Source organism: Apaloderma vittatum, unplaced genomic scaffold, assembly GCF_000703405.1.
Source record: "Apaloderma vittatum isolate BGI_N311 unplaced genomic scaffold, ASM70340v1 scaffold10625, whole genome shotgun sequence".
NCBI classification, from domain to species: Eukaryota; Metazoa; Chordata; class Aves; order Trogoniformes; family Trogonidae; genus Apaloderma; species Apaloderma vittatum.
In genome coordinates this window covers 839-28,512 of record NW_009716501.1, presented here as the reverse complement: position 1 = coordinate 28,512, position 27,674 = coordinate 839, and the positions used below count along the sequence as shown (strand labels likewise).

The 27,674-nt window shown below is 38.8% G+C and overlaps 1 protein-coding gene across 1 annotated transcript; it reads right to left on the bottom strand.

Moving 5' to 3' along the window:
* Positions 1-451: 451 nt before the first annotated feature.
* On the bottom strand, positions 452-27,329 carry SEMA3C (sema domain, immunoglobulin domain (Ig), short basic domain, secreted, (semaphorin) 3C). Its single transcript, XM_009869555.1, has 8 exons — positions 27,123-27,329; positions 21,826-22,048; positions 12,187-12,275; positions 10,063-10,104; positions 8,549-8,706; positions 5,526-5,593; positions 2,227-2,357; positions 452-1,186 (listed from the first exon to the last, which is right to left on the bottom strand). Exons 1-8 carry the CDS (start codon positions 27,327-27,329, stop codon positions 773-775), a joined length of 1,332 nt encoding a protein of 443 aa, XP_009867857.1. The 3' UTR covers positions 452-772.
* Between the last annotated feature and the right edge of the window lie 345 nt (positions 27,330-27,674).

The following is a 27,674-nucleotide window of genomic DNA, read 5'->3' as shown; positions in this document are numbered from 1 at the left end:
TCAAAATTGTATGCATACTGAACATTTTCATGTGAGCTTTGTGCCACTTATAAAGCTATGTAGTGTTATAGGACACCCTATTTTAATAAAAGTCAATATGAGCAGAGATATTTTAAGTTACATTCCAGAACTCATTAATTTATTACAACTCATACTATGCACAATAATCAGTGTCTCCTCTGATAAAGTATATTTTTTTTGTTTTTTCTTCTACTCATTCCTTCATTTGACCTCTGAATGAATGAAACGTATCTACTATATTTCACTTGCTTCCTATCCGCATGCATTCACATGATTTCACCAATGAGTGAAAGATGTAAACCCAATATTGAACAGTAAACGAGAAGAAACTCATGTTCTTAAGTGCAGTGCAAGGAAATCTTAGTACCATCCTACTTTGAGCATGCCTCTTAACCCAGATTCTTTCACCACCAGTTATGTTGGTACTGTTCAGAGTTGCAAGATAATGCATTGATTTTGTAAGAAAATCTATTCAGCTGTAATTAAATACCGCATCTTAAAGGTGAATCTGGTTTAAGATGAATACCCAGTTTTGCTTCTAGGACAGAGCCCAACCTAGTGTCGGCAAGCATCTAGGAAAGAAAATGCTCTGAAATATTTTTTTAAGTTACACTGCATTTTACTGGGAGACTAATCCTTTCTGAGGCTTGTTTAATTTATTTTTTAATCCTATTTGCTCAAATTTGTTCTCAATAGACAAATATAAGCCCCCTACAGTGAGCACAAACATATCTATTACTACAAAATAAAATTAAGATCCAGGTAACTGATTCCTTCTGTTTCTACTTTTCCTGCTATTGATAAGGGCCTTTAGTTTGCTGTAGTCCCCTCTCATCTTCTGGGATTCCTCCCTTTGCTGCCCTTGCTGTCTACTGTCCTTGCAGTACTGGTTAATCATCTGCATTTCTGAGTGGCTGAAAGCTCCCACAAAGTCCTTGGGGTGAAACTGCAGCGCTCGCACCGAGCCGGCCCAGGTCCAAGGGGACCACTTGTCGGTCATGAAGGCCACCATCTCCGAATCCAACACTTTGAAGTTGATCTTTGCTAAGGTCTGCTTGAAGTTGTTCTCTGTTGCGATGCAGTGGTAAAGCCCTCGGTCGCTGTCTTGGACAGAGCGAATGAGGAGTCCTTGCTCAGTCGCTATGATCCTCTCATTCAGCTTGACCTGAGGTGCAAAACGGAAAAAGGAACTTTTTAGGGAATGTGTGGAATAACACAGTATTGGAACTCTCGATTAAGTCTCACTTCAAACACCTCTTTCTTTCTTAACCGTATTATATTTCACTTTATCACATGTGCCAGAGACCACTGTTTCTGCTAATTTTCAGAGAGAACTTACCTCAAGGTAGTTAAATGTTGCTAAAAAAAAAATTACTTCAATTTTTTTATCACGCTACAATAGATTTGATCAGAATCACACAGAATCACAGAATGTTAGGAGTTGGAAAGAACCTTGAAAAATCATGTAGTTTAAACCGCAGGTCAAAGCAGGATCACCTGGAGCAGGGCACACAGGAATGTGTGCAGGTGGGCCTTGAATGTCTCCAGAGAAGAGACGTCCCTGGGCAGCCTGTGCCAGTGCTCTGTCACCCTCAGAGTGAAAAAGTTTTTTCTAGTATTTTTGTGGAACCTCCTATGTTCCAACTTCAGCCCACTGCCCCAGAGTAGAGGGGCAGGAGGACCTCTCTCGACCTACTAGCTACTCCCCTTCTAATACACCCCAGGATGCCATTGGCCTTCTTGGCCAAGAGGGCACATTGCTGGCTCATGGGCATCCTGCTGCCCACTAGAACCCCCAGGTCTCTTTGCCCTGTGCTGCTCTCCTGAACTTTGTACAAGTTATTGCTTCTATGCCTTTCTTCTCAGATCAATAAAAAGTCCTGAGTGCTGCAAACCTTCCGTTTGCAATTAGTAAGGTGTGAAGGAAAAATTCATTAACTATAGGGGCTGACAAGAATTTTCTGATAGCTGTTCTGGTCTGACAGAAACTACTGGGGCTGAAGAGTTTAGTCCCAGTTACATCAAAGAGTCCACTCTCAGTTATTTGAGTGAAGTGCTGGTCACTGTACTGCATCCACACCAATTCTCCAGCTTCACTGTAGCCAGACCGTCTGATGACAGCAGAAATGCTCTGTTGCCTTGGTCCAGGGAGTGGATGAGATGCTCACTGAAGTCCCTTCCAGAGCTACTGCTCACACTACTCACCTCTTTCCTCCTGTCATTGTCTTTCTGTAGGAGCCATTTAATAGAAGCCTGAGGAGATTTGGGTGTGCATTCCAGAAAAGTGGTGTTGTTTTTCACTCCATATTGAACTATTTCTGCAGCATTTCTGTATGCTAGAAAGAAAAACAAAACAGGTCAGGCAACTGTAAATGGTAATTTGATGTAGAAAGCAGGTAACTGCAACACAGGTAAAATGTTTGCTATGCAAGTAAAATGAAGTATATCTGATCCTGACATTGGCCAATAATCAATAATTTAGGGCACAAAATTCTCAAAGAAATGAAATGAAATGTGAAGAAGCACATCCAGTTCCAAACACCAGTGTTTTCAACCCGACATGGTCTGTTCTAAGCAAGTAGCATACCTGTGGGCTGGTAAGCTCTGCTGACAGGATAACTGAGCTCAGGGATATTGTTCCCTGAAATGATCTCATTCTCTTCTACTACAAGAACATCTGCCAAGAACCATCCAAAGGAGAATGAAGCATTTAATACATTTCTTCACACTTCACCAGTTACGAGGCAGGGAGTGTGGGTGTGTGGCTCAAAACCCAGCGGCATGCGGTAGAGAAGGCTCCGTCTACCCCAGCTGCGGTGCAGTCTGACGGGGAGGCGAGAGAGGGCAGACTTGGCTACCGCTCCTCCGCTTCTCCTGCAAAGCGAGGAAGGGACTTGGCTCTAAATCTGAAAGGCAATGGATACGTAGACAGGCCAGCTACAGAGAGCAGGACAGATTTATAGCCCTCCAGCAACACCGGGGCAAGTGCTGAGCATATGTCATCGCTTAGACTTGTGCCCCTTTATAGTCTTGATAGATCAACAACTGGCAGTTACCGATAGGAACTTGTAGATGCTCATAGCTTGGACCAAATCATGAGATTTTTTCCTGAAAATACACTTCCAGATTTAAAAGCTTACCTTATATATGAAATGCAATTTTATTTTGTTTTTTAAACAAAGGAGCAATGGATACCAAATAATATGAGAAATGCAAATACCTAAAGGTCTACACCTCTAAAATTTGACTCTGTTTTTGCACAGCCCCAAACTGTTTTTCCTCAGACTCTATCTCCCAGTTTTTTCAGCTTCTTTCATCAACTGACAGGTGAAACTGGAATCTATTGTACTAAAGGAAGGAGACTTTCCTTGGTTCTAGTCCTCCAAAGTTTTTAGCACATTTATGAGGTAGTACCAAAATCAACTCTAACTTTTAAGAGAATAATATGGAAATATTTTGCATTCAAAGACCATAAGCTAACAAAAAGCTTATCTGTGGGCCAACCTATGTGCCGCAGTGGAACAGTGAGAATATAGAACCTGTAACGTATCATTAATTTTATGTACACTGCAATTAGGCATACCACAGAAAGGCATTTTTGTCTGTTTAACTGATCAATATATTTCTAACTTCTTACCTATTCCATACTGCTACTACTCATACATACCAAGGAAAACATTGAGAGAATACAAATGCATTTCTCTAATGGCCCCAAGGCTAACACAAGCATAACAATATTAAATGGAATATTTGAAAAGCAGTCAGACAAGCCCACCAGTTCTTGATGATCTATTTAAAAATGCAATATGCCAAAAATTTTGAGTTAAGAGGTCTCAGGCATGCAACCTATCATATTTGAAGACTTTTTTTCAAGATTATGGTTCCCTATGAACTTGGACTATTTCTTGCTATTGCCTGACTCTCTGGTCTTTTGTCCTTTAGGTATATTTAATTTTTCCTGCAAACACAGTAATTTTGCTACAAATAGCTTTAATTATATTTTGAAAGAGCCTAAGTTGCTATTTCCTTTTATCTTTTTTTTCCACTGGGGAAACACCTGCCATCTACCTATACCATATCCCAGTGCTGTCACCAAAACATCCTTTACAAAGTTGCTAAAACCTATAAATACATCTACATTTTAAAAAAAAAAAAAGTGTTTGGAAAACAAAAAAATCCCCTGCTTCACAGGGCTGTCAAGGCTTAAACATTTGTTTTCCCTCAGCCCAGAAAGCAGACAGTTGACATTTTCACATTTTCCATGTTGACAAAGGAGACACCCACCCTCAGGACAAGCAATAGGTGAGTGGACACAGCAGATGTCTGCAAGGTAGGACGTGCAGCTCAAGTTACTTCATGATTCAGAGCCTAAGCTGTAATATGGATCTCTCAGAGCTCAGGTGCATGCTCTAATGGTGGGGTCATCTTTTGTAATTACCTGTTGAAGCTATTCGGTTTCGTATTAATGACCTAATACTGAGTCAGGGGGAAAGACCTGCTGGCGCTGTAGATTGGCAGATAGAGCAGGATTAGCCACGTACGGGCTGAGAGATCTACACTCAACTGGTTGTTGTGGTCTGTTTTGATTCAGGAGATTCTTCTGAGATCCCGCAGAGGCCATTTCAGTGAAATTATTATTAGCTGAACAGCTAACATGTAACTCTTAACGCATTGTTCTTTTACTCAAAAAAAGAAGTAAAAAGTTTAGTTAGGTCTATTATGAGGTCTCCATATGGTGCAGGTGAGAATGCACTTCAAAATGCAGGCTCAGAAACAGAGGTGAAAGGAGCAAAATTCTCTAATGTGTGCCCTTGGTTTGATGACATATATTGCCAAAGCCTAGCTCAGACATGCATGGAGTTAGAGAAGATTAATCTGTTGTTATCTATGCGCCTACTCTTACTATGACTCTGGCAATATTTGACTGTCCACCAATCTGTAGACAGTGGCAGCTGGGAGGGCAGAGCACTGGCTCCCCCTGCACCATGCCACCCTGACTAAACAATTGCATAGCTGGAAATAAGGGACTTAACAAAGAAATTTGGAATGGTTTATTTTCCCATGGAAAGGGAAAAAAATAATCATAACTCAAAAGACAGGTCGAACACCTGCCGTTTGCTGAAAAATCTGCTCCCAAACACAACACGGCCCCAAGTATGCAGAATAATTCTGAGGTCCAAGACTTAGGAAGAAGAATTAACAAAGACTGAACAGATTTATAAGTAGCATAGCCCTCAAATTAGCTGTACCTGTTTCTAGTCAACACTGCCAGTTTCTGATTTCATATATGCTGAACTACGTAGTTCACGGTTCATCATTTTATAATAAATATGAGTTTCATGTAATTGCAAGAAAGATGCTAAAATCAAATGGAAACAAAACCCAGACTTGGAAAATGATTATGCTTTACCAGTAAACCACACAGATAATGTGAGTTATGATGAATCACATAAAGGAAAGCCATGCATTCTTTATATAGTATGAGGATCTCTAAATTACAGTACCTTTCAGGTTGAAACCTCGGCACTGAGTCAGAGGGTTTCCATGTCTCACGTCTTGCCTACGACTCCTCCTGAAATATTTTGCAAAAACAAAATGTTATTTCCAAGATAGCTACATTACAGATAAACAGTCTTTTATTTGTGGGTTTGGTTTGTGTTTTTACTAGGTCAACTGTTAGAGATAGTTCATGACCTACATGAGTGTGCTTCATTGTTGCCAGGCTTGCTAGAGTGAAGATACTGTTTAAGTGACTAATCAGTTTGCTGAAGTTTATAAAATGGTTGTACTTTTGCTTGGTAAAGTATGTTTTGCAATGGAGGTGTGGAGATGGAAGGGTTGAGGTGGTGCATTAAATAAACTGTTGTAAGAGGTAATATTCAAAGAACCCTCAGCTGGAACTCTTCATAAAGACAAGCACCCAAGAACGAGATGTATTAGAGTCACTGTGTTCATATCTAACGCACCAACAGAAAATTATGATATAGGGCATGTTCCCTCCTTGATTTTGGCAGGCATCTTATTGTTGTTGCCTGCAGCCACCTTGGTAGCAGAATGACTGAAATATCCATCCAGAATGGTGGAGAGTTAAGATTCAGTTCTGTCCTCCTCTGCTTCAGGGTATGTGACTATTTCCAAAAGATACTCAAACTCACCAAGTCTCAGAATACTTCTAAATGGGACTGCTGTGTTCTGAACTATGCACTAATCACTCACAAGATCAGAAACCATGAAAAGCGCCTGGAGCTCTAGTACCACTGAGTGAAGGGTGATGCCTTTATGGCTACATTATACCAGGTACTGCACAAACACTCAGAGACAGTGTTTATCATCCTGTGTCACCTGATCCTTCACTGCACTGTTTTAAAAGGAAACATTTGAAAGATGATGTTTCAAAAGAGTAATTTCTTACATTCCAAGTATATTTTTGATGGTAAACATCATCTTATGTCTTGAGTTCTTAACCTTTGTGAAGTATTTATGGGAGTCAAGGGAGACAACAAAAGATTTCTGAGTGAATTTCAGGAGTCCTGGGCTATTGTGAGCTGTTCTGCACTGCCAGAAATGGCACACTGCTTGCATTAAGCAGTTCTGAGAATGTAAACTTACAGTTTGATATCTGTTATATAAAAAAAAAAGAACAGTTGAGAAGGTGGTGGTTAGAAAATAAAGATAATACTGTCAGGTGTTTTGAGGTTAATCAATATTGGATGAGGAACCAGGGTAATCCATGGGAATGGGAGACTGAAGTGTCAAAAGAAGCAAATAAGCAAACGTGCCCAGCAGATACTACTGTCTAGACTATGGGATGTGGCTATAATTACCAATATTTTCTCCTTCATAATCTCTCATGAGATAAAGGGACAAGTCATTTCCTTCACATATGAAAACCAGGTATTTCTCCATTCAGTTTTAGGTGCTTATTTTGGTTTGATATAAAAAGCGAATTGCAAACAAAATGTCAGCATGAAACCAAGCCACAGTGGAAATAACCCTGGGTGTATATAATGGCAATTGCAAGGAATCTACGGGCAACTGAATACTGCTGTCTGTATACAGCAGTATATCTGACTGCTCATTATATCTTTTGGCAGCTATGTTAGTGTAGCAGTTAGGTGGCCTGAGACTTGGGGATTTGGCTTGTCTTTCCTCCCTCTCCATCTTCTGACCTTTGTTCCTTGGAAGAAAACAATCAGTTTACTGACAGGAGGCTGAATATGCTGAGTGAAAGCAGTAAAAATCCCAGGTATTTTACTAATTGCTACATGGCCAGGTTAGTCTTTACCTTTTAATCTCAAATAAGGAATGAGTCAAGAAAATTTTGCAGTAGCAAAAGTAATCGTCTTTAATCCCAAGGGATGACATTGTCATCAGCTGGTTGGGTCACTGGAGCAGACCCAGGCTTTGCCTGTTCCTGTCTACTGTTTGCCCCACGTAGCTAAAGGAGTAAAGCCCATTAATTGTTCCTGGTCTTCTACATCTGCAGCTCAGGTGAAGGCAGCGAGCACAGTGGCACAGAGTGGGTAAAGCTCTGGCACACATCTGGAAGGTTTGTCTCCTTTGCAGTTAAGACCTCATTGTGTATTCTGCAGCTTTGTTTGTATATGAAGTGAAATCTTAGTAACACAAGAGCTCTACAGCCTCCTGCTATTACATATTTCCCTTGGGAGGAGGAAAGAGGTTCCTGTTTTGCATAAGAATTATGAGATGGACTATTAGCTCTGTTGTAAATTAAAGAGAAACTGCTTTCCCTGCCTGCTTTAATAAATCTCCTGTCAAAAACCCCAAATCTGCAGGCATTACATGGAAATTACATTTGCCTAAAATTTGCCTTGAAATAATTCTTCTCACTTAGGAGCAAATGAGGAACAGTAAAAAAAAAAAAAAAAAGACTTTGTTCCTCAGACAGCCCGAGAGATATTCTGCTGTATTAAGGGCTATCATAATTGCATTCATAGTGAGCAATTGAATTTAAACAAAGGGAACAAATGTTTCCCTGATTTTGTGTGCATGAGACAGAAAGATTAATATTTATGATTAGGAATGAGGTTTGGGGTTTTTTCCTTTTTTTTCTTCTTTTTTTTTCACAGACAGAGTGGCTGGACATTGGAATAGGCTGCCCAGGGAGGTGGTTGAGTCACCATCCCTGGATGTGGTTAAAGGTTGTTTAGATGTGGTGTTGGGGGATACGGTTTAGGGGTCAGCTTTGGGGAGAAGGATTAATCATTGGACTCGATTATCCCAAGGGTCTTTTCCAATATGAATGAATCTGTGATTCTATGATTCTATTCAGCCCATGACTTTAAATATGAAAAGGCAAGCTCCTTATCATGCACTCTTGCAGCATACACTCCTAGGTGATGAACAACGCCAAGCACAACAGCTAAGGAGGTACTGTTTGCACGTGCTCCTCCCTGAAAGGAATGACATCCCACTTCTCCATCACACGACAACATCCCAGGCTGCACAGCAGAACAAAAGCCCTTCTTTCCTTGTAGACCTCACTGGGCTGCTTGATACTGCTCACCTTTTCCCTGTGGGATAGAACCTGGAGCAGGAGCTGCCATCCCAGGCACAGTAGGGATCTCGGGCGAGGCAGCAGTCAGCGCAGGCGGTCCCATAGATGTGGCAGCGATGCAAGGACACCTGGGTGACCCCTTCATCCGAGCTCACGTACAGCTGTTGCTGTAGAAGGAAACGGAAAGATTTATGTCAGATGAGGAGAAGCTTCACCCAAGACTCAGCTAACACACCTAAAAACCTTTCAATTCATTTTGGACTTAAGACCAAGCGGGGAGCCACTAATATGCATAAAGCCAAGATAAACAGAAATGTCCCAGGTGGACAGGCCTATAATATTTCCACCTTCCTGTTAGAAAACACTTAGAAACGCCAGGGAATGTTAATGGGTTTTGGACATTGAGTGTCATTGTTCTGCTCTGGGGCAGACAGGCTGAGTTAATATTGCTCAGACTGGAGAACTTGATTCTTATTCAGTGAGGATTATTGGCTCAAGCCTTTGAACTAAGTTTTTTCTCTGCATATAGTCACTTCTATGAACATTACGCAGAGTTCCTAGTTGGATTCTCCAGTACACAGATTTCCAAAACATAAAACTTAGAGATTATGTTGAGGCTTAGGGCCAGATTCTGATAGCCTTACGTACCTGGAAAAACAAGCCAAAAGAACTTTCATAATAAATGAGAACTTTCATAATAAATGAAAGCTTTAGCAAAAGGAGTTCAAAGTGAACAGGTCATCACCAAAATCTGGGCCAAAATGACTTTTTCTCAGAAACAATTATAGCATTGTTTCAATTCTTAAAACATAAATTAAATAAGTCTGGGCCAAAATGACTGTTTTACTAAGAAACAATTAATTAACTGACCAATTTTTTAAATATAAATTAATATTGAAAAAAAGCCCTTAAAACTCCCCTGATCTTTTTGTCATAAAACTAAAAAAATTACATGAATTCAAATTACTGATTAGTGTTTACTTATTAGTAGTTCTGTAAAATATTGAGCAACATGTTGTTTGCAAAATCATGGAATACATAGTTTTAGTTTGAATGTTTAACTTTTTAGCAGAAATCCTCTCAGCTGTTTCAGTCTTTCTTTATAGTAGTTATTTATTACTAATAAGTGAACACACACCATTGCGCCATGGACCCAACAGACCCACCATCTGCCTTTTTGCACTGATCAGACTTCCAAGGGAAAACTTCTGTTTAGGATGTATGGAAAAAAGGGGAGGGCAAATTTTCTGTTCTAGTACTTTTTTTTTCTTAATTGTCAAACAGAAGCAACAAAAAATTTGACACTTTCAGAGAATTTGAAATTGTACATAATGAATAGAAGTAGTTTTATCTTGGTGGCATGTAAACAGCTCATGCAAACTTCAGCCAAGAATCTCCATATTCATTATGGAAAATCTCCTGCCTATATTTAGTATGCTGCACAACAACTGGTATTCCAATGTTTTTAAGTCAAACTGCTTCTCAGTTAATAAGCACCAAGTAAGTATTCCACTTTTCTTTACCTTTTTAGATGAAATCTTCATTGTTGTTATAGGAGAATTACTCTGAAAGACAAAATTCCAAACCACATTTACAAGGACTGTCTCGTTAATACTGTCTCACCATTAAATTTTAAAATTCAATGAAACTTTACTGATATCTAAGAAAAATATAACTTTTCATATCTTGGAAGGCATCACTCACCCCTACACATTTTTTGCTATTTTGGCTAAACACAATCACATTATTATTACTCACGTGCATCAACAAGTTTTTGTACCCTTCTCATTATCCTGCGTTTATACTACCTCAGCAATATGGGAGCAATGTATTTTGACGCCACTGCTCTCACTTTGTAATGTGAAACAATGTTTGTTCTTCGATTATGATGGTAAGGAAAACTCATACACTAGCTTCACGCGTATTTACCACATGATCCTGATAAGATATGTCATATTTCTCCTACACATTATCTACAGTGCATACAGCTTGGTTACCATCCAACATATACGTTCAGATTATCAATGACTGGAATATTAAAAATGGAATGTGTGTTATTGAATGTTTCTTTCCCAGGGACAGTACTGTATACTACTGTGTGTCATCGCTGCAGTCTATTATTGCCGGTGTCCAAACCAAATGTTAAAAGAGCTGGAAAAGGAATTATCACATTCACTGCCTTAGGCAATGAAGCAGTTCATTATTCTCATCCAAACAAATGATAAAATTGATGTTAATAAAAATGTTCAGCATTTTTTTAAGCTTTAGCATTTACTCAGTCACAAAGGAAAGCCATAACAGTGGGCTAGGGTCAATTGCAGTGGACTACAAGCACAGCAGGGAGGCCAGGGCTAGAAAGTCTGGCTGTGGATCATGTGAACTGGCAAAGGTTCGAAAGAGTTTAGAGCTGCTGTAGTAATTTGTGAATTATCTGGACACTCAAGGTCAAATACAACATTGGATCTGATGCCACATTCTCCTTTCCTTCTTGATACTCTGGAAAGGAATCAGTGCTTTGCTTGCTCTCCATATTTACTAGCCAACAGCCAGTGAGCCTGTTACTGCTCTCTTGGAGAGACCTACCAAAAGTACTGCCCTGCTGCCCACACAGATTGCAGTGGGAGAGGTTATGATATCATGATTTTTAGGGTTTAGGATAAAAAATATCCAGAACCTAGGTTTTGGGTGAGGATTCCTCACAGCCCACCTATCTTCTTGCTGTTTTAATTTACATTCGAGTAAATGGAATTAGTAACACTGGGGTGAAGGGTACTACTCACATCAATCTTTTTTAAAGGGAAGTCTTCAACAAAAGCCTAGGAAGTCTAATTATGCCTTTATGAGGGTTAATACAGAGTGTATTCCTTTTTTTAAAGAAATTGTTAATGCTGCCTGTCCAGATAAATAAAGCTTAAATTTTCCTTTTTGTATACCTCAGTAAAATAGAAAAAAGCCCATGACAAAACCCTTAACTAAATTTGTAGCTGCATACTACCATTTGTCCCAAGACTACCTGTTTTAAAGAATAGCCCATTCAAAAATTTGAAAGGGATTTTTCAACATGAGGGTGAACATTTTCTTTAGGTTATTACAAGCTGCTACAGGCCAGAATGATTGACAGAGGCTATTCCCTTATTCCTCCTTGTAGTTGTTTGTGTTTCTTTTCAGCTTATGTTGTGTTAAGCCTGTAGCTTTTTGGACTCCAGAGGCATGAGGCTTTGAAAAACTGGAGTTAAGCAAAAACAACACTAGTTTGCTTCCATTCTGCATCTCACAATCAGGAAGATTATCGGATAATCAAAAAGGATAAAAATTTTAGTTTCCATCTGTAAATAGTGACAATTTCAATATGTGACGCCAATGATAAAAATTGCCTTCTGGCAGCCACTATAAAATGACCTCATAAAAAATGTGATTATCAAATTCCTTTTGTCAGTATAGTAACATAAAAAATATGCAACTTAAATACAGGGGGGGACCTAAGCTAGCTACAGTCTTCTTAACAGTGGAAATTTTATATTCCTCTTTCAGTGGGTATCAAGCTGCATTTACTTGTCAGGTCACAGTTGCCCTTGCCAAAGTCTCTCAGAACAAAGTATTTGTGTGAACATACATATTGGAAGAGTAAAAGTAGGAGCAAGTCAAACCTGAAAAACTTCCATCTCTTCTAAAATGAGTTCTCCACTTGCAGAGAAGTTGGTGGGTAGGACAACAACTTTTTGTACGGTTCCTTGATCTGGAAAAGATAAGAAAAAGTGAGACCATGTGACAGAGACAGAGAAAGAAAAATGCGGATGAACCATTATCAGTTATGAAAAGAAACCACCGAAGCAAGCACTATGACATAGAAAAAGGTTACGACATGTTCAGTAATTTCTAGGGTTTGGGATCAGAACGAACCATCAGATGATTCCTTATACAGGGCTATTATATATAGTACTGTTTACATATATGAATATGAAGAAATAATGGTAGTCTTGGAGTTACTATGTTTGCTGTTTCCATTCTATCCAAAAACATCAATCAAAATCAGTATCTTCTGTGGCAGTTGCTGTACAGATACAGATAGAGGCAGTATTGATCTTAAATTAAAATCACACCAATATAAACAGGTAAAAGTGAGCTACTGCAGAATTTAATATATATTCATATTCATTAATAAAATATAAGAATTGATGACATGAAAAGTAAACCTTCCAAAGAATAACTCTATCTACACCTAAACAAAGTCATATGAAAGGTTTTTTTCCAATAATCAAGTTCACTACCTAAGGAAAAAAGGAAAAGCGAAGTGAAAGTATTGTGGCTACTCTACCATGGCTGCCCTCTCCAAATACCATTCCAAGCCTCTCAAATCCACTCAGATCAAAGGATTAATAAGTATGGGGCAATGGCAATGTTTTTGCAGGGTAGGTGTCATGAGCGAGACCAAAGTGACATTTGTGATTAATTTTCCAGATTTGTTATGTGGAAAGAATATATCAGAGGCAAGGGTCCATGTGTGAAGGCCCTCAGAGGCTGAGACAGCCACAAAAGAACTTCTGATGTGACAGAAAAGCCAGGCTGTGGCAGAATCACAAGGAAAAGCATTTTTACTTGGAAGAAGTATAGCAAATAGAATTCCTCTTGCCTGAAAGGCCTGGAAATTAGTCTGGAGTAGAATAAATTTATTTGCTCAGTATTGATTCTAAGGAGTGAGACCACATGGTACAGATTCTGTTCGGTCTTCAAAAGTTTTATGAGCAATACAGACTTGTGTAGCTAGTAAAACATTACTATAGCACAATATAGGTATCTACATGTATTTTTATGAATTTGTGACTGAGGAAAGGAAATGTCAGCTTCCTGTTTGGCAATTCAGGATGTAGACAATGTAAGCTGTCTTGTTACAGTAAATAATTTACATCTTCTTATCTCCCTGGAGGAATACAGAAAATAATAGTATTCTTTTTTTTAAAAAAAAAAATTAAACCCAGAATATTGATATGTAATGACCTGACCACATACAAAGCACATTGGTATTTTGTCATGTAAGACCCAAAAGGAGAAGAAGAGAAACTGAAAGCTGACAAGACTTAAAAAATATGTAGCTATCAATTGTACATGTTCAGAGAACGATAGGCACAAATTTCTTCTGAAAACTTTCTAGGGCGAACATTTATTCTCATTATACAATGGCACGATAAAACAGTTCCTTCCGAAGAAACTTTACTGAAACTAAATCTTGTGATAGCACAACTGTGGTCTAGCCTAGGTGCCAGTATTAGCAAAGCTATGAGAACCTGAGAGAGATTTACTAACTGCCAGGACCCACCAAAGCTTTAAAGTGCTGCAGATGCATCCCTCGTTGGAGCTGAGGAGAAGCACAGGCGCGTGTGTGCGCGTACTTGTGCTCCTTCTGAAGGGAACGACCCACTCCCAAACACACACCCCTTAAGTCCAGTCTGCCTCTGCTTCTTTACATCCTCCTAACAATGTCTTCTGTTTAACATTAAACTATACCATAATAATACTGTATCAGAAGTGAAGGAATGGGTTCCAGCCTTTTGTGAGGTTTTTTTTTTCAGTTGCCTGCAAAGTGTCAGCTACCTGTAATCCCGACATACCAGGCACTGAGCATGTTGACAGTGACCTCACCTGCCAAGGAATGTGAGGCTGCTGAGCCTCTGAAGAACCGGTTTATTTCAATGAGCCATTAGCACATGCCACACATTTAAAATTCCTAAATTGTCTTCACTCCTCAAACACTGCCCTGAACTGAAATCAGAACCTGAGGGGAGATTTTATCCTGGGCATTGGCACAGAAAATACTGATAATGCCTGACGCCAAGTCCTTGTGTCCTAATAACCTTTCCTATTTGAAAAGTGGGTTCCTATCTACCTTTTTGTCACACCCCAACAAAACACACAGAGTTAAGGAATGTTTACCTTGATATTCATTCCCTTTGACTCAATATTTTACCATTCCCTTTGACTCAGTATCCTACTACAACGGACAGATTTTTGCAGAAAGGAATGATCCAACGTTTTAAAGGAAAATTAACATTTCAAATAAACATTCATGTTAGGGAAAGTAGGCAATAGAAAGGCTATTCATTAAATAAAATCTCTTTAAACAAGGAATTCCAATAGACTCATATATATACATACTTCCAACAGTACACAGTTTATAGGCTATAGCACTTCACCACTTCTAAAAATAGGTTTTCTACTTTTCCTCAACCTTTTCCTTAATAAATATTTGTGCCCCAAAATCACTTTTTACTCCTTTCTCAGCAGTACTAGGGTCTCCACTATAAGCACCATAGCTGACAAATCAAGTCACTTATAAAGGTTCATGTCAGAAAGCTTTTGGTACATCTGAGTATTGTTGAAAATTTTATTTCCTTTAACAGCAAGGCTGCGAACTAAATTCCTTGGGTTAGAAGGAATATTGGAAAGGATGCAGCACTGTGCACCGCAGGAGATATATGCAAAGTAGAAGTGCCTGAGCTGTTTCCTAGTGTTTTTCACAACAGTCAATCTTTTGTGTAGTAAGCCATAAGAGATCACCAAACAAGTATAAGTCAAACATTTTCATGTTTAGGCCAAGGAATGAAATTATAAGCTAATTCTGTAAAAATCATAAAAGTGAACAGGATGGTTTCCTTCACCATTTACTTTTTACTTCCAGAAATCCACTTGAAAACTGTTCTACATTGTTATGATTCCACATGAAAAAAAACTACTGTGTCTCCAGAATGTCAAATCCACCACTGGAATGCATGAAGTGAAGAGGCAGATTTATGCTCACCACTTCCCTGACTTTTCACCAGGAGCTGTTTGCAGCCCCACATCAGCCCAGCAGTCTGTGAGTTGAGGACAGACAGACAAATGAGGAGGAACCTGTCTCAAGCTGATGGCAAGAGGACAAGAGCAACTGATCATGTTGTTCTGTTTTAAACCTGCTTGAATGACTGCAGGTGTCCCAGACTGATGTGGAAGACCATGTTACTGAGATGGTGTTCCCTCTGAGAGGCCTGAGAAATGGAATAGCAAAGGAGAGTGCTAACATCCTGTAGTCTAAAAAATGGTGTAGAGTATGCACAATGGGAAAAAAATGGAGAAGGAAGGCAGTCCATAAAAGACAAAAAAAAAACAAGCAAAAAATAAAACAGAATCCTTGAAATGCAGGGCATGATTCTGCACTAGTATTAATCAGTTAAGCTTCGCTGACACCACTATGAACATGACGACACTAAACCCCATTCTGGCTGACCATGGGCAATGGAAAAGGCAAAGCTTAATGAAAAGCAATGAAAAATACACAGGTGTTTTGCTGAATCTGCAGGTCTGAGTATAAACCTTGTTCTCTGAATTTCACCCAGCTGTTCTTTCACCAGCCCTAGGTGAACACTGCACTCGCCAGTACTGTGAGCCTCAGAGAGAGTCAGGACCCATCCACCCCTGAACCACATCCCACAAACGAATGACAAATAAAATCCCTGACCTTTCTACATCATGTAAAAATGACTGCAATGGACACCAACTGCTACTCTGACAGGAGTTTCAGAGAGGCTTCCTGCAGTAATCCCCGCCCTGATGTATCTGATGTTGCTGGAGACCCTCTGGAAACCTTTCTTGGTGTTGTACCTGTCAGCCTAGTGACAGCTGAATTATTTTTGGTCTCTTAATCCGAGTCGAACCTGATACAAATAAGTAACATTATGAAGAAAAAAAAGAAAGCAAGGAGCTTAAAGAATGCTTAGAATCACTCTGCTGTGAAAATGCTGAGGCTCAGCAGATCACCTGAGATGGTGGCAGGTTAGCAGCCAGGGCTGAAAGCCTGGTCCCTACACTTTCTGCTGTCCTCAGGTGTCTGCTGTAAATCAGTCAGAGCTCCCACCACAGCCACTCAACCCCTCTATGCTTTAGTACACTCATCTGCCTAATGGGTCTAATTGTTTTCCAGCTCATAGTATTGCTGTGAAACCTTGTATAATTCAAGCCTCATCAAAGAACAAACAGACAGATACAAAAGGCTACCACTTGAGGGCAAAACTTTCACGTGGTCCCAGATGGGTCAAATCTTTGGGACACACTGTGAACTTGTTTGAACAAAAACTGCGCAGGAGAAGTTAAAGAGGTGGAGGAATGCTCTTTTAATGTATCTTCTTAAAAGGCTGTGAAAAGGCTTTGGATGAGGTGGCCAACAAAAGACTTTGAATGACTCAGGCACTATGACCATGAGGAAGAAGGAAACTCTGTCTGCTGCCTGTCGTGCCACTGTTGTGCAACATTATCTTCCCAAGCGCACAGTCACAAAGCTGCAGCCAGCAAACCTATGGGAAGCAAGCTTGTTGTTCTGAGCAGATTATCTTTCTCTGTTACAATCTGTAGCTCATTACATGATTTTGGCTATTGCATTACTGGAGGCTACCGTTGTCAGCAAGGGTTAGTTTTCCAAAAAGACAGCCATCATGCAACACCATGAAAATGAGTATTACAAACTTATGCTCAGAAGGCACTTAGTGCATCCAGACTTTGAAAACAAGCATTGCATCAAAGAGGAAAATATAATAAGAAACATTGATCAGCCTCACGCCACATCAGATGCATGTGGCCCACATTAATCATCTGAATAAGCTACACCGAAGTCTGAAATGCCTTTTCACAACAGTAACGTAGATCTCTTTCCGCAGAAACATACCCTACCTTGATAGCAAGGAGCTGAAAAAAAAACTCTATTGGCGCCCATGGCTGTTTAATGTACCTAAGTTTGACCCAGACATTTAAATATTTTTGTAACAGCTAGAGTAATAAGAAAACCCCATGCATAATCTTTTGGTTGTGCAATCTGAGTGTACTTTGACCGAAGGCTTTCATACTGCAAGCAGTAGGTGGCATGCTTAAAAAATAAATATTAATCTCAGGAAAATGTTCTCATGCTGTTTTACTGCTGTTCTTAAAACTCTGATGGAAAACAATCTATCAAAGGATAAACAGAAAATATTGAAAGCTCAGGTTCTTTAGATATAAATGAAATGAGTGAAGTAATTACAGTAAAACTCTAGGGTGAATCAAAAACTTCAGGACTGAGTCTCGGCCTACCACAGAAATGGAATAATCGAAGCAGAACTCTAACCTCAAATTCCTGAACTGAATATGTTATTACTTACTTCATGGTGAAAAAGTATCATCAGTATCACCCTTGTCAAGTACACAAATGAGTGATTATATTCCATCCAAGTAAATTATCCCCAGGGTTTTTGTTTGGGAAGACAAGGTATACTGCTCTGTTCTCCTGTAGCACTGCGCTCTACCATTAAAGACTTGCTCCTTACTCTAAATCAGCTCATTTCAGAAGGGGCTGAAGAGATCTCTTCAGGTGGACTTAACAAAACTTGCAAGTTTTGTAAGGTGCTCTGAGACTCTTCATGTTGAAAAGCACAGGAGATCTTTATCATTTGAAAAGTGGGTGGAATGCTGCAAGAACAATGTCTGTCCCTGGGATTTATTTTGTTAGCTATGTAGGCGAGGAAGGGAGAAAAGCAACGTATTAGCTGTGGGCATGGAGCAGCCCCTGTGAGCTCAGCACTTTTGTCTGGGGATGCAAAGGAAACACTACATTTAGTTCACTTTAATGTGAAAAAACGACACAGCTGCCTGTACCCTTCCATGCCATGGCTACAGGATGAAAACCACTAGGGTTCCTGGAGCTTTATACTTCTGTTATTCTTCACTTGCATTCAGGAACTGATTTATTACTGAGGCTATAGAGGAGGAAGAGAGGAAAAGCTAAACATTTTGTGTGCTCTGCATCTGGCAAGACATAAAACACCCCAATTTCAAGCATGAGACAGGTCACTGACAGTGACAGACATGCCTGGCAACATCTCAGTTCAGCAGCAGTAACTCATCATCTGAGCCGAGTGTAATTGTCACCAGGTGTCAAGTCCCATTGTCTCCAGCTGTGGGGCTGCAGGCTCCCAAGGAAATTATCACACGAAATTCTCCTATACAGTGTGGTTTTTGCATTCGCTGGGACAAACTGACACCAAAGCAAATCCCCTCTGCATTCCTTTTGACAGTTAATATCTCTATCAAATCCTCTTTAGTCTCACAAAAAGCAGAGAATAAAGAAAACAAGTTTCTCCTCTTAGTGGCTGAAACTCAATCACCTTTATTTAAAAGGACTGAGAAACACAGTAACTTACCATTGCACCAGTTTCTTCTGAGGAAGACCTTGGAAGCTATTCATGTCCTGTGCCCTACTCAGGAAGAATAATGCCTCTCCTCCAACTAACTACAAAGCAGACAATGATCTTTGTCTCCACTGTAATGCAGAAGACAAAGCAATGAATATAAAGTATCAAGAGCTGACGTTTATGTATTTGAGCCATAATGCATCCTGTGCTGATACACAGAGGAGGATTAACAAACCAAAAGAACAAGTTGAGGTATGTTTGAGCAATCTGAACTAGTTGAAGGTGTCCCTGCCCATGGCAGGGGGTTTGGAACTAGATGTTCTTTGAGGTGCCTTCAAACACAAACCATTCTATGATTTTATGTTAATGTTTTTAAAAAATTACAGGTATATGTGTGAGGCCACACTGGTCACTTAAAAACAGTGAGAAGCTAATCAAAGAATAAAATAGAACTACCTGTATTTATATCTTGCAGAATTACTAAAATGCTAAATATCAGTATTGTGCTTTCATGCATATTTCAAGTTTTCATGACATTTCCAGTATTAACTATCATTGCTACATTAACTATCCCATATTGGATGGAAACTTTTATGTCTTTATCTTTTTCACTAATCTTTAGAAGGATTTTCCTCCAATTAACATTAGATGTTTAAACAGCATTTTAAAACAATGGCAATACTATAAAAAAAAAACAACATAAGAAGCAAAACCATAAAACGTTCATCTGAAAGACCTGTACTAGCCTATGGAGCTATTACTCTGGCTAAACACAGTGATTTGTCACGGAATAAAGCTAATGGAAAACCAAACCTCTTTTACTAAGTTGTGGGTTTTTTTGGAATTGTTTAACAATAGTAGGACCAATATCTAATAACAATTCTGATATTTCTACAGCACAGTACAAAGACTTTTTTCTTTAATTTCGTAAGAAAGGAGGAAAATGACCCTAAAGGGTCCTGAACTGAAAACCTGTAGCTGCATTAATCAAACTAAAAAGAAAATGTGGTTACATGTTAGGGAGGGGCATAAAACACCACCTCAAGATGAAAGTCCTGTTCTAATTAGCTTAATTTGGTAGTTTCCAATGATTTTCCAAGTAGGATCAAACAGATCTTAAAGAACATCTTAAAACACAGTTATCTACTGCCAACCAAAAAAACAAAATTACCCAGATCAAAAACTGATGAAATTCCTAATGTAATTCATCATCCAGAGCTTCTTCTACCTTGAAGTCCTTATGCCTTAACCTATGCTGAGCATCCACAAGATAGTGGATGGTAACCTGGTAAAGGTTTGACATAAGAACCTGAATGAAGTGTTTCTGTTTTCCTATTTCCTTTCATAGAACCACAGAAGCCTGTAGGCTGGAAGGGGCTTCTAGAATTCATCTGGTCCAGCCTTGACTCAAAGCAGGTCCAGTTACAGTAGGTTGCTCAAATTCTCCTGGGCTGGGTTTTGAATCCTTTGAGTCTCTAAGGATGGAGAATTCGCAATTTCTCAGGGGCACCCAGAATGTTGCACCCTCCCATTAGATAGTTGTCAACAGCAGTAAGGTCTCCCCTCAGCTTTTGCTGAATAAACACGATTCTGTTGGTCTCCTCTCACATACCACATGCTATGGTCCATCACAGGATCACAGAATCATAGAATATGTTGGGCTCAAGGAGACATTTAAAGGTCATCTAGTCCAATCCCCCTGCAGTGAGCAGGGACATCTTTAACTCAATGAGGTTGCCCAGAGCCCCATCAAGCCTGACCTTGAATGCAGCTCATCTATTACGTCAAAGTTTTCCTTTTATTGAGGAGCCCACAACTGGATGTTGTACTCCTGACAGGAGCTGAATACAGGGGAAGAATCCCTTCCCGTACCCTGCTGACTGGGTACGCTTCTGCTAAAACGGCACAGTATGCAGTTGGCTTCCTTTGGCACAAGAGCACCCTGCTGATTGTGATAGTTGGGGAGCTTTTTCTAAGAAGTCTGAAAAGAGTTCCTTTTATTCCTGCCCCTATAGAAGCCTGACATTCCTAGACATTTTTAGCACCAGCTTCCTAAATCTATTACATCAGGACGGTTATTCTCAGCCCCATGTGAGTTTGCTGGCAGCCACGGTTATTCTACAAGCAGAAAACAACGAGCACTGCAACAGTACATGAACCATAAAAGCAATGCAATCCATTTCTATAATTATTTTCTGATGTTCAGAGATGTATTTGTTCTCCTGGATTTCTTCTCCTTTGTTCTACTTGAAACTAGCTGTAGTAAAAAAGATTAGCCTTTGTGCCTATCAACCTATAATGCCCTGTTAAGGCAGCAAGAGCTTCAGATGTGAATGAATCCTAGGGTCTAGCCAGAGTAACACTCCCCTTGTTTCCTTCAATCAGAGGAGTGTGACTTATTGCTGAATATATTAAATAATCAAAATTGATCAGTACAAGAATCACTTGACCTGTTCCCTGCAGACTTCAGAAGCATTACACCAGATTCAAATTTGATGTAACTAAAAACAAAATGTAGGTTATATTAGGCAGAAATTATTTTTGAAACTTGGATCAAATTCTCTGTGTCCACTACTGCTAGGACTACAACCATTTGTTTCCTTTTCTCTGTCAAATACATATTTTTGCTTTATTACTGTGCAGTTATTATTTCTGCCTTTGTAACACCCTGATCAGATTGTGGTTTTCTTCAGAAGGAGCTCACACAGCATATATTAAATAATGATGATGAGAGAATACAAAACAATACAAAGCCAGATTTTTATATTCTTACTCACGTTAGAGAGCATCAAATTCTAATATGGAATCATGTTGCAGAAAAACCATATTCAAGTATTATAATTTAGATCAAATACAAAACACACTAGTGTTGATTTCTGTCTCAAATAAGATTTGTATCAATACATTGGATGTCTTGCACGTAATTAACATCTATAGTAACCAAAAATACACAGAAAGTAAAAAGAACAATTTATGGACTTCCGTAGACATTTTTGTGGATAGAAAATATGTTTAAAGAAACATTTCTGCAAGCTCTAAATTGTACAGATCAGACTATAATGCCAAGCAGGAAAATTACTCTTGCTAAGTTTGTCTTACCTGTTCCAAGAAACAAGACGTGATATCTTCCATCAGCAGCATTCACTCGATCCACAGCAATCTTTGTATACTTGTAGTCGGCTCCTATCCTGATGATTAATGGCCTCTTGTGTATTGGGTAAATGGGATTAAACATCAAAGGGTGATTCCTGATGAAGGTCACAACATCATCTGGAAACTCTTTGGTTGTCCGCATATTAGGTGTGAAGGCTCCTCCTGGACACTGTAAGAAACATGCACAGTAATGCTTAACAACAGTTTACCATCTTTCAGAGAGTTTTCATCTCGAAGTCATTTACAAATATTGACAGATCGTTGACAAAGGAAATTCCTAAAAGAGCGCTTCAGACTCTGACTGAAAGTAATTATGTTCCAGTAACAAGAATGAAGTGCTTGAATAGCTACACTTTGAACTCCCATCAATTCTGATAAAGCAAACACAAAGGTATTTTTGCACTTTCAGAACCCAGCTTGACGGCAAAGATCCATACTTCTGGACCTATTTCCACATTCTTTATGCTTCCAAACTGTCTGCTGAAAAAAAAATATCCAAGTGATTGGTATGGGAAGATACTGAACTTTCGAGCTGGTTTATTATACAATTAGTACAAAAGCAAAATGTAAAATCTGGTACTTATCCATAATTTGCTCAATAGCCTTCTAATCATTATGTTGATTATGAGATGGTAAGAAGGGCTGTGACTCATATTCATCTGAAAAAGCAATAAGAGGGGGTTGATGAGGGGGTCCTGTGACAACTCATTTATATCTGAAAAAACTGACCACTCATAGGATCTTGTCTATATTTTCCCTCATGCTTGAGAAATAACAGAGGTCCATGAATACTCTGGATACTTCTTTAAATGTAATGAAGAACCACCCAAATAATCAGCCCTGGGGCATTCTGAACTTCATTAGGAAATAAAAGCAAACTTAAAAAATTCAAGTGTTCACAGAGTATGAATCTAAAATAAGACTGTGGGAAGAAATCAGAAGCTATGTCAGTAACTGTTACAATGTTCTGGATGTACCTATGTTAATTTAACTGACTTTTTTTTCAGCTACTATTACCTCACTTCTTATTGCTGCTCCTGAGCTTTCTTTTCCCCTCCTTACCAGACTTCTGAGCTGTGAAACTCTCCACACAGTACCAGGGCTATTCAGAGATGTTTCAACACAATATTTTTCCAATTGGAAAATGTTGATTTGTTCAATACAAAGCATTTCATGGAAACTTGTTTATTTTGATGAGGACCATTCCTACATCTAGGATGGAATTTCTGGTCAAAAACCGCAGACATAAAAATAACTAGTAGCTTAGGGAGAGATTTACCTCACCTGACTTCTACTGTTTCAAAGTCAGGCATTTATTCTTAGTTAACCATCTAGGTTTCCTCTGTAGTCAGTAATTCAGACTACGTGCCCTGCTTTTAGATGGCTAAAATTACACAAAATGAGTCATACTCTGGGAGACGAGGAAATTCGCTGGGGATATGTGAGTCATGTATTCAACCTACCTGATGTAAGCAAATGTTAGAATCTGGGTCTTCATATCCCAGAGGATCCCTCTAACCACCTGGCAGGAGTCTCTGTTCCACCCTCCCTGCTAAAAGCTGTTCCATCTTGCGCACCTAATAAACTATTTATTGGGCAATATCAGGAACCAAGTAGAGAGGGAACTGCAGCCTAATCCCAGGCTTTAGAATCATCTTCTGGCTCAGTTAGGATTTAATTATTTACATAAAATAGAACAGCTTTGGTAGGAATTCTTTAGAAACTGCTCTGGCATGTTACCTTCAGGAAGAAGAACTGGAACTCAGATCAGATATGGGTCTCTTTTCTCATCTGACACGCTTGACAACTGATTCTTCTGGACTCTTATTTATCCTGAGGGTTTTGGTTTGGTTCTCATTAGAAATGACACTACATGTTAGACCTCTAAGATTGCTCACAAAATTGAATTCTTATTGTTTGCTCCTTCCCTCTGTGGCAATTCCATCCACAGTCTTCCAGGAAATGTATGGAACTATCTGCTAAGATTAGCAACAAATGATGAAAAAAGAATGGCATTCATAAATTTGTGGGCTATTGGCAAGATTATTTTACTTGGTAGTGATCTGCCAGACCCCAGTTCCTCTCCAGAAGGATTTTGTTTCATGACCAGTTCAAACTGAACTTTCCTGTCTGGCATTGCTCAGTAAAAAGAAGACTTTCTCTGATTCTTTCTAAGCTTCCATCCTCGAGCTGGAGATCACAGGACCTTTGTCTGTGACCTTCTGAAAAAACGTCTGTGCTATGGTTCACCTCAGCATGACTGTAAAAACTTACATTATAATGTTGTTCTGAGCAAAGCCATAACAAACATCTTTAATTAATTATTTTTTTTGTTAACCTCAATATAAATTAATGACAAGCAAAAGATATTACTGAAGAAACCTATAAGGTCTCCCTTTCCTGGAGGGATTGAATGTGTATCCTTCATACCTCATTCAAGGACTTGGCTACATGATACTTATGTTCACAGTTGATCACCATGCAGTTAGATTGCAGAGAGAAGCAGAATTCTTTCATTTACAGCGTATTCCCCAACATGCTGTAGGTACAAAAACTATTTCTGTAAACTTTAAAAAATGGAAACTATCCTCAAACATCACTGAATTTAGTAACAAGCTGCCAATTATGTATTTCTTTTTTCTTTCTTTTCCATAAGTAAGTTTTGCTTGTGGAGAAATAAGAAACCATTGGTATTTAGTGAAGGGCAGCCAAACACTGTGGAGCTGACTATGGCCAAATGAACGTATTGCTATATCTAATCCTACTGAAGCTACACCAAAGGTTTTTCATTGTTTATTCAATGTACTTCGATAAAATGAACATTCATTTCTGTCCAAAGGCTTAGTATGAATATCTCTTTAGGCAACTGTAAAGTACGATTTCCTATGCCGTATAAAAAGGCATCTCTATCTAGTCCAGCACCGCAGAAGTTGTAAAAACCCTACATTCTTGAGGCTTGTGCTCCATAGCTTAAAAGCATGACTATTCAAAGTTAACTTTTGAACACAAATTTTGAGCAGCAAAAAAATCCCCTGACCTTATTTTTACAAATTCTTTGACATAAGTGAAAAACAGAGTTTGTGGTATGCATTTAAAAGTGGGCCTTTTTGGCAGTGATATAAAAGCAAAGGCAACAAGTCCCAACTAAGAAAATACACCTTTAGGATACTGTGTTGTGGCTGAATTGTGAGGAAGCACAGAAAGTCAGTGATCAGAAAACCAGTGACAATCATCTTGAAAGAATCTCTTTTGGCTTTATGTGTTTTTTTTTTGTGTGTGTGAGCTGTGATCTAAGAATTTCAGAGCTCACTGGCATATCTGAAAAACATAATTTTTGTCACCACATTAAATCCAAATCTGAATTTTCTTTTTCCCTTTCCATTGTGCTGCCCAATTTCTTCAGGCCACCTGGAATACCTCATAAGTCTCCATGAGGCAAACCAAGAATAACATGGCAGTGGCTGAGGAAACACACACAAATACAATATTCTTAAGCAGCAAGAAACTCTGAAATGTGACTAATCATGAGAGTGTAAAACTTCCTGTTTAAATGGGCCATTTATTTTCTCTTTTTTAAAGGTTAAGCTTAAACCTCAGTGAACTCATGAGATTAAGGCTGTATAAATTAACTGCAAAGAAAGAACAGTGCTAGCATTAGACCTTAGTGGAATATCAAGTATTGATTAGATAATTCTAGGGATCTGGGAAAATAAAGTTTTAAATCTTATAGCCAGTAATAACTGCACTGAAGTGTCATGAAGAATTGTGTGAACAGGCAGAGCTATTGCATGTACCTGACCATTAGCGTGTGAGAGAGAAAGAAAGAACAAGATGTATAGCATAAATATGTATATGAATGAAATTGTGATATGGTTAAAGGTTCTTGCAGTGACTTGCAGAATTAAAATAAAATTTGTTCCTGTGATAAATGGAAAAGCAACACAGTGCTCATCTAAAAAAAAATTTAACTATAGTGCAGAGAGATTATTTTTGATTCTATGGATATTTATTTAATTCTGATACTTAAGAAATTGCAAGAAGACTTCACAGGAGTCAATCAAAGTCCACGCTACCATACTTCATTTAGCAAATATAGATTTAGAGAAGATTTGGGTTTAGACTGGATATTAAAAAAATTATTCACCAGAAGGGTTACCAAAGATTGGAACAGGCTGCCCAGGAAAGCAGCAGAGTCACCATCCCTAGAGGTATTTATAATAAGTCCTGCTTAGGAACATGACTTAGTGGTGGACCTGGCATAGTTAGATTAATGGCTGGACATGATGATCTTAAAGGTCTTTTCCAACCTAAATGATCCTATGATTCTATGATTCTAGAGAAAGCTCATACATTCCTCACCAAAGCCAGAAATAATAGAGTTCATACTTCTGCTAAATCTAAATTAAGTCTACTGTAAACAAACAAACATGTAAATAAACATAAAAGTGCATCAACAGCAGTTTTTATGCACCATAAAGGTGAAAAATAAACAAACCAACCAACCTATCTTGTTTAAAATCTTCCACAAGATACTTCCGCAAAACTCAGAAACAAAGCTAGCTCTAACGTTGTAGAATTTATTGGGAAATTATTCCTAACTGTGGTAAAATGACAAAAAGTCCTGAAAAATTTTCAAGGAATACAAAAAGCATTCTTAACAAGGAGGACTACTATGAACTGATTGGCATGAAAGCTCCTCTATTTCTAGATCTCTCTTCCAAGATTTAGTACCTGACAATTAGACCTAGTCAAATGACAAGTCCCAAAAGCTTTGCTCTCCTCTTACATCTCCAAAGCATCCCAGCAGAGCTGCAAAACTTTAAACAGCTATGGAAAATTCATACACACTGAAGACAGACTTACAAATATTTAGATCCAGCCTGTGGAACACACTCACAATGCTGTCTTCGTATGTTCATTTATTCAGCTGTCTTTTGCTCAAACTTACATGCAAAATGTAAATGTACATATAAACAAAGAACTGTTATCTAACGAAATAATTCTCACCACTTTTTCATCAGAAGGAGCAATTATGATTAACATTTTGCATGACTTCTAATTCTTTCTAGAGGACTGTCAGATATCATGTGATTTGTATGGCAAGCTAAGAAGCAAATAAAACTGTTCTGAACTGTAACTGTCCTAGTCACATACAGTCCATTCTCCTTGACTAAATAATATTTATTTATGTGTTAAACAAAGACAAGTAATTGGCAAGCCTGCACAAACATCTTTGTACTTACAGTGCCAGGTCGCGGGTACGGAATTCTGCCCTGATATGGAATCAGCTGGTGGTTTGGGCCCTCCTTGTGTGCAAATGGCCCATTGAACACAGTCTGGATGTCAGATAGATGATACACACACACAGCTGAGCCTTTAAATATGGAGCTGGAAGACAGGAGGAGAAAGTTAGCAGAAATCTGCCAACTTCTGCGTAGTTTTTCCATCATTTTGCAAGATCCAATGATGAAAGATACCTCTAAAATAACATACTTAATATGATTTAATGCTTCTATAGCATGGATTTAATACATTAAACCCAACTAATCTAGCTTCCCAATATTCACTGTTACTCATTAAGAACTAAAAATGAACTGAAAAAAGAGGGAGGAAGGTACTACCCTATTGGTGGAATAAGAAAATTTCCTATTGTTGAATATAAAAGAAATATAATCTGGTCCCAGTTAAACCAATGGCAAAAATAACGCTGACTACAGCGAGACAAGAGTTTTATAAACTTTGTACTGCCAAGCTCAGCACAGGTTTCCAGAACGCCCTACCAGTATAGTAACCAC

Coding starts and splice junctions, on each gene's coding strand:
- SEMA3C (XM_009869555.1), bottom strand. CDS start 27,329: ATGATGGAAAAACTACGCAGAAGTTGGCAGATTTCTGCTAACTTTCTC. Junction 10,105..12,186: donor AAGAGATGGAAGTTTTTCAG/GTTTGACTTGCT, acceptor TTTGTCTTTCAG/AGTAATTCTCCTATAACAAC. Junction 1,187..2,226: donor ACAATGACAGGAGGAAAGAG/GTGAGTAGTGTG, acceptor TTTGCACCTCAG/GTCAAGCTGAATGAGAGGAT.